This window comes from Otolemur garnettii, unplaced genomic scaffold (genome assembly GCF_000181295.1).
Source record: "Otolemur garnettii isolate 467f Iridium unplaced genomic scaffold, OtoGar3 scaffold00031, whole genome shotgun sequence".
Taxonomy (NCBI): Eukaryota; Metazoa; Chordata; class Mammalia; order Primates; family Galagidae; genus Otolemur; species Otolemur garnettii.
The window spans coordinates 5137927-5145300 of record NW_003852426.1 but is presented as its reverse complement, the minus strand read 5'-3'; the positions used below and the strand labels follow the sequence as shown (position 1 = coordinate 5145300).

The 7374-nt window shown below is 44.4% G+C and overlaps 1 protein-coding gene and 1 long non-coding RNA gene across 3 annotated transcripts in view; one reads left to right on the top strand and one right to left on the bottom strand.

The window, feature by feature from the left end:
- Positions 1-306: 306 nt before the first annotated feature.
- On the bottom strand, positions 307-2621 carry LOC100942915. The gene is made up of 2 exons (XR_001161253.2): positions 2347-2621; positions 307-734 (listed from the first exon to the last, which is right to left on the bottom strand). It is a non-coding gene; the product is annotated as an uncharacterized LOC100942915 (long non-coding RNA).
- Positions 2622-3043: 422 nt separating this feature from the next.
- The window catches only part of RPS10 (ribosomal protein S10), a 7920-nt gene continuing 3589 nt past the window's right edge, over positions 3044-7374 (top strand). Inside the window, exons 1-4 of one of the 2 annotated variants that reach the window (XM_012804704.2) lie at positions 3044-3130; positions 3914-4063; positions 4276-4447; positions 6666-6743. In XM_012804704.2, coding sequence (XP_012660158.1) covers positions 3914-4063; positions 4276-4447; positions 6666-6743 — 400 coding nt within the window. In that variant the 5' untranslated portion in view covers positions 3044-3130. Of the gene's footprint in view, positions 3131-3463; positions 3486-3913; positions 4064-4275; positions 4448-6665; positions 6744-7374 lie in introns of those variants that run through there. The other variant, XM_023512858.1, reaches the window with a different exon arrangement.

Below are 7374 nucleotides of genomic sequence, written 5' to 3'. Positions count from 1 at the left end.
CATTTGAAGCACTGTACATGTCTTAAACCATAATGATTTGAATATATATAATCACAGAGTTTTATAAGGGAAAAATTTTAAAAAGAATATAAAGAATATTTCAAAATACTATGAAAATCAAAACAAGTGGAAAACGACAGAAGTACTTGAAACATGTGACAAAGGGTTAATAGCATTAACATGTAAAGAATGATTTCATACATGTATCAGTAAGAAAAGAATAAACTCTGAATGGAAAAAGAGGTAATGGAAATGAACAGATAATTTATAAAAGAAATATCAACCTAACTAACAGAGAAGGCTCTCTAAAGGAAAATTACATTTATTCAGGGATAGGCATTGTAATGGGAATACGTATGTGTACATGCCACAGTACTAGCTATCTGTATATTTAGGTTAAGTAAAGGAATACAAAGGAAAAATAAAGAGAATTACATGGTATTTTTGGTACCATGGTAATTATCCTTGGCAACAAGAATCAATAACAAGCGTGGCACAGTCTGAGGCTGGAAAGGCAGCTGTTGGGCAGATGTTCTCCCAGAAGTATTTTTTTTTTTAAGATTTTTATGCTCTTTTTCAAGGTTGTAGTTTTTGCAGAGTCTTTTGTGATAGTTCTTATTATCAAGCATTTGTGCATAAGAATCTTCCTTTCATGGCCTTCCTTAGCTCTGTGTGTCAGGGTTTTTATCACAAGTGACTTCATTTTGATTGTGACAACTTTCACAGAGTGAATTCTAAAAAAAAAGAGAGAGAGAAAATTAACACTAAAACAATAGTGAGATTAACATTTCTTGCCTGAGAAACTGACAAATACACACCAGAATGATATCACTCAATGTCAGAAGGGTTAATAGGGGAGTAAGCTTTGCTAATAATTGCTAATACAAGTATAATTGATAAGGCCTTTCTGTACATCAATGTGGCATGTCTCAGAAACCTGTATGTGGTATGGTTTGTAACTCAACAATTATGCGTCTAAGAATTTACCCTAAGGAAAATATTGGGCAAAAGTGCATGTGTAGCATTGTTACTTATGATGGTGAAAGATTTTATTTTCGAGACAGAGTCTCACTATGTCACCCTCCACAGAATGCAGTGGCATCACAGCTCACAGCAACCTCAAACTCTTGGGCTTAAGCGATTCTCTTGCCTCCCTAGTCTCAGTAGCTGGGACTGAAGTCACCTGTCACAGTGCCAACACCTGGCTATTTTTGTTGTTGTTGTTGTCATTGTTGTTTAGCAGGCCCTGGCCGGGTTCTAACCCACAGCATGGTGCCTGTGGCTGGCATCCTAACCACTGAGCTAGGTGAGCTGAGCCAAGGTGAAAGATTTTTTTTTTTGAGATAGAGCCCCAAGCTCTATCTCCCCCTGGGTAGAGTACTGTGACATCACAGCTCACAGCAACCTCCAACTCCTGGGCTCAAGCGAGTCTCCTGCCTCTGCCTCCCAAGTAGCTGGGCCCACAGGTGCCCACCACAATGCCTGGTCATTTTTTGGTTGCAGCCATTATTGTTGTTTGGGCCGGGCTGGATTCGAACCCGCCACCTTAGGTGTATGGGGCTGGAGCCTTAGCCACTTGAGCCACAGGCGCTGAGTCAGATTTTTTTTTTTTTTTTTTTTTGAGACAGAGTCTCACTATATCTCCCTCGGTAGGGTGCCACGGTGTTACAGCTCACAGCAACCTCAAACTCTTGGGTTTAAGCCATTCTCTTGCCTCAGCCTCCCACGTAGCTGGGACTACAGGTGCCTGCCACAACGGCCACCCAGCTACTTTTTTTTTTTTTCCCCGCAGTTTTTGGCCGGGGCTGGGTTTGAACCTGCCACCTCCGGCATATGGGGCCGGCACCTTACACCTTTGAGCCACAGGCGCCGCCCCCCAGTTATTTTTTGGTTATAGTTGGCCTGGGCTGTATTTGAACTTGCCAGCATGTGGCTGGCAACCTGAGCTACAGGCGCTGAGCCCATGGTGAAAGATTTTTTTTAAATATTAATCTAACTATAAGGTGATTAATCACCAAGGGACTATTATTATATTATGTAGTCATTAAAACTGTAGTTATTAACAGGAAAAGAGAATCATGACACATTAATAAGAAAAGAAACGTCTTACAGAACATATCATACATACTACACATACACAAAACATCCTATTTATATCAAAAAATATATTTGTGTCGGGGCATATGAGTTTGGGAGAATTTCTCTGGTTGATGAGATTCTTTTATTTTGTTGTTACCATTTTATCTGCATAATCTCTTTCCCTAGTCGGAGAGCATATACTAACATAGTAAATTTTGGGCGGGAAAAAACCAAGTAGCTGTTTCTAAAGGGACAGCCCAAACATACCTGTCTCATGCCAAGATTCTGAGTTAAGATTTTCCTAACTGTTTCTCTATCGATGTTTACTTGGTCTGCTATGCTTCTCACAGTCAGCCGACGATTTTGACGCACAATTCGACGAATTTTTTCAATGTTTTCATCAGTTCTGCTCGTCACTGGTCGCCCTGACCTCTCTTCGTCAGTGACGCGTTCTCTTCCCTCAGAAAAACGTTTAATCCACTTGTACACTGCGGTTTTCTTCATGGCATTATCCCCATAAACTTGGGCTAACATGTCCCTGATTTCACTTCCACTCTTGCCAAGTTTAACAAGAAATTTAATCTTTGTTCGTTGCTCTAATTCAAGCTCTGACATTCTCGCCAGGGCACACAAAAACACGCAACAATAATAATGAACGCCACTCACCAAAGCACAGCCACACGTCGAGGGGAACACAGTTGTGAGACACTGATACACCAAGGTTACGAAACCTTAGGGAGCTGTTTATGCAGTGCTGCCAAGGTAAGCGCACGGTGGCAAGCTCGCGAGCTTAACTGTCAGACGTCGTAAGCGTCCATTTATTGACAAAGCACACAAACTCAAAAAAAGCCCAGCTGTGGTTTCCTACTGCGTGCGCCCCCAAGGTGGTCAGGGTCTTCTGTCATCCCTGTCCGTCTCTCAGGCACCACCGAGGCCACCCCAGGCTCGCAGGGGTCCTAGCGGGGGCGGAGCCACGCCAGCCCGGAAGAGACGCCGTGCGGCGCATGCTCTTTCCTTTCCAGCCTCGGCTCCGGACACTGTAGACGCCGCGGTGAGGTCCTCCGGAGTCTGGGTTCCATCGTCCCCCATCCGGGTTATCTTGCCACTGTAGTGGCCGCCCCTCCCCAGGGTCAGGGCGGGGGGCCTCTCTTATTCTCCACAAAGACCCATTTCTGAGCAGCGAGAGGGGATGGGGGCGTTTTTTAAGGGATAGGAGGTCGCTGGTAGGCAAAGATTGGCAACTGGATGGCGGAAGGATGAAGCACTTGAGTGGTGGAGACTAGCCCGGCGAGGCTAGGGAGACAGCGTCCCGTCTGCACGCTTTTCCCTCGGGAAAAGACACCTTCAGACTGTCTCCCTGCTTGGCCCTGGAGCTCTAATTTGGGGGAGGAGTGGTAGGAATGAAGGTGCGTAGGCCCTTGGTCTTTCGGTTTGGGGCCAGCGGCCTGTGAAGCGAGGTCTTTACTCTTCTGGCCCTCCCTGAGTACTTTGAGGGGCAGTCGCGCGTTTCTTCATTAGGTACACTCACGGTCCCCAAATACCCTGAGAACATTGAGTCTCGTCCCTGCTTCCATCCCCCGTATACCTTTGTGAGCACTTAAAGTCTGGAGCAAATACCCTTGTTCTCGGTTTTGTTCGAACTTTCCTGGCAATTTTTTTTTCACCTGAATTGTTTTTGGGGGGTGGAGGAGGGACCTGGTGTCTTTGCAGTTTGTAGTTCTTTCTATGTTTTCTAGGGTGTGTTTGACTTTGGTAGTTTTGCGTGACCATTTTGGGGTCGTGAACTTGATTAGTGGACTCTGGCCGCATTGCTCTGAAAAGCTCTTCCTTGCAGATGTTGATGCCCAAGAAGAACCGGATTGCCATTTATGAACTCCTTTTTAAGGAGGGTGTGATGGTGGCCAAGAAGGATGTCCATATGCCTAAGCACCCAGAGTTAGCAGACAAGAACGTGCCCAACCTTCATGTTATGAAGGCCATGCAGGTAGAAATGTGAAAGGGGGGAGGCTGTTGGATTTGGATGGAGGTGGAGGGTTTTTCAATTAAGGCAAATTCCAAGGAGAGGTTAGGACAGCTTGTGTTGCTTGCTGCCTTAAAGGGCAGGGAAATACACTTGCAAACTTATTTATGAAGCTTTGCATCTCCTTTCCAACTCCAAGCTCCTAGTTACATCTTAATGAATTTTTTACCTTACAGTCTCTCAAATCACGAGGCTATGTGAAGGAACAGTTTGCCTGGAGACACTTCTACTGGTACCTTACCAATGAGGGTATCCAGTATCTCCGTGATTACCTCCACTTGCCCCCTGAGATCGTGCCTGCCACCTTGCGCCGCAGCCGTCCAGAAACAGGGAGACCTCGGCCGAAAGGTATAGGGCCAAATAAAATGGCCTCCACTTGGCTATGAAGCAGTCCTTTGGAGGGGGTAGTTTCTTTTGTGTGAGGGATGGAAGTGTTCCTTTTTTTCTTCTTTTTTGAGACAGTCTCATTATGTCACCTTTGGTAGAGTACCCTGGTGTCACAACAATCTCAAACTCTGGAGCTCAAGCAGTTCTCTTGCCTCAGCTTCCCAAGTAGCTGAGACTACAGGCGCCCCACACAATACCGACTATTTTTTGTTGCAGGTGTCAGTGTACATGGCTGGCACTGTAACCACTGTGCTATGAGCATTGAGCTGGAAATGTTTTTTATAACACATTGGTGTTGAAGTCATAGGGACTGTGGCATGCAAGACTTTAGTCAATGTCTACAACATATGTTCTCTGGCTTGGGACCTGTAACAACTGGACTCAGGTCTTCAGGCCATCCATGATATGATATTGTTTTAAACATGAATGGAATATTAGTTTATGGCTTTCTTCCCCAATGCTTGTGCAAATATCCAGGCATGTGGTAGTGTATTCTATTTTCTAGCAGAGTGAGGTTGCACTTATCCCCAAGGAGTCCAGAGCAAAGCTGTTTATCACATGTGAAAGCAACAAAGAGTTTTGGAGAGTTTTCTTGGGAATGGCAGGGGAAATTAACAAAGTAGAATGGAGAATTGATATTTGTGTAATCATGGTCTGAAAGGATAGGCATCCATATGTGGCATGTGGTTCTTTATTTTCTGACTCTGGAGATGACTACCGGCTCACAGTTAACATGTTGTCAAGGTTATGGTTTTGTCAAATGAACTTTGTAGGAACTGGCAGAGAGCAGGCTGGGGTGATGAGTAGAGAGACTGCTAAACATAATTGTCAGACACTCCAGGTTCCCCTAATGGTACTCCAGCCTGGGGACAGAGAGAGACTCTGTCTCAAAAATTTTTTTTAAAGAGAATGACTTTGGGCTCGGTGCCTGTGGCTCAAACAGCTAAGGGGCCAGCCACATACACCTGAGCTGGCGGGTTCGAATCCAGCTGGGCCTGCCAAACAACAATGACGGCTGCAACCAAAAAATAGCCAGGCGTTGTGGCGGGCGCCTGTAGTCCCAGCTACTTGGGAGGCAGAGGCAGGAGACTCGCTTGAGCCCAGGAGTTGGAGGTTGCTGTGAGCTGTAATGCCATAGCACTCTACCCAGGGTGACAGCTTGAGCCTCTGTCTCAAAAAAAAAAAAAGAGAATGACTTTGTAGAGTTCAGGAATTTTTTGTTGTGAAAGTTTCTAAGGGGTTCGAGTGGTTAGATTGAGTTAGGTATACAGCAAAGGTTCTCTACTGCATCTTAGAATCACCTGGAGAAAAAAAAATACTAGCATTTATCTGTACCTCACAGATTCTGATTTAATAAACATAGCTGGGTATGGCTTTTGGGGGAGGAGGTGGAGACAGAGTCTCACTTTGTCACCCTTGGTAGAGTGCTATAGCATCATAACAAATAGCAATCTCAAATTCTTGAGCTTAAGTGATCCTGTTACCTCAGCCTTCCAAGTAGCTGGGACTACAGGTACCTGCCACAATGCCTGACTTTTTGTTTGTTTGTTTGTTTTTTAATTTTTTTTTTAAGAGGCAGAGTCTCACTTTGTTAGTTTTAGTAGAGTGCTTTGGGGTCACAGCTCGCAGCACCTTCCAGCTCTTGGGCTTAGGTGATTCTGTTGCCTCAGCCTCCCAAGTAGCTAGGACTACAGGTGCCCGCCACAATGCCCAGCTATTTTTTAATGCCTACCTAATATTGGGGTTGGGGCTTTTAAGTTTAAGATGCCCTCTGTTCTATTTGCATACTACATTTTCCACTTAGGTCTGTAAAGTTGTGAATTTTGGCTATTCAGGTATTTTGTAGAAACAGCTAGATTTCTCAATTTGCTAAAAATTGGAAAATGCCTTTTTGTTGAGAAACAGAAGAAAGCAGTCTTTTTGCAAATATGTGGCATTTTAACTGGAATATGAGTTTTCTAGGCCTTTGCGGAACCAAATTCTCAATGATGACAAGTTTTTGTGGGGAAATAGAAGTCTATGGCTGACAGTTTTGAGTACAAGATGTTATATGTTCCTGTTAACCCAACATAACTATGTGGTTGCTGAGTGAGAACAGGAGAGCATTGCCAGTTTTCTTGGCCTTGAGGGAACAGAGTTCCCACTTGTCCTAGATTCATAATGTATTTTAATTTCTTAGGTCTGGAAGGCGAACGACCTGCAAGACTCACAAGAGGGGAAGCTGACAGAGACACCTACAGGCGGAGTGCTGTGCCCCGTAAGTAATGGATCTTTGTTATAGATGTTGGAGTAGAATCTAAATTCTCAGAGTTGGCCCCGGCTGGGGCTTAGCCCTTGAAGATGCAAGGAAGCCAAGAAAGATCCTTGGTTTCAATCTCTAGATTATCAAAACAACCAGAGTCCTTTGTGCTTCTTTCCTTATGCAGGGATTCTCTAGATGGGAATTAGAAGGGAAACCCTCTTGAGATGGGATACAGAAAACCTTATTTGAAGAACTGAACAAAATTGACAACTTTTCGGGAAAGCAAAATGCTTTTCTTTCCTCGAGGTCGTGTTCTGTGTCGTAAACTCCCTGAGAGCAGGACTTACTTAACTTATTTTCATTGTTTTCTTACTGCAAAAATCAGTGCCAAAAAAAAGTCTTATTTTTGAGTAATAAATGTTTGCATTGACCTGAACAGCAGGTATTTGTCTATTCAGCAGATAAACCTTTGTGTCAGGCACTGTTCTAGGAGCTGGGGAGATGGTAGTTGATATGAACTTGCATTTTAGTGGTGAAAAGAATAAGAATATGGGGAGGCGCCTGTGGCTCAGCGAGTAGGGCGCCGGCCCCATATACCAAGGGTGGTGGGTTCAAACCCAGCCCCGGCCAAACTGCAACAAAAAAT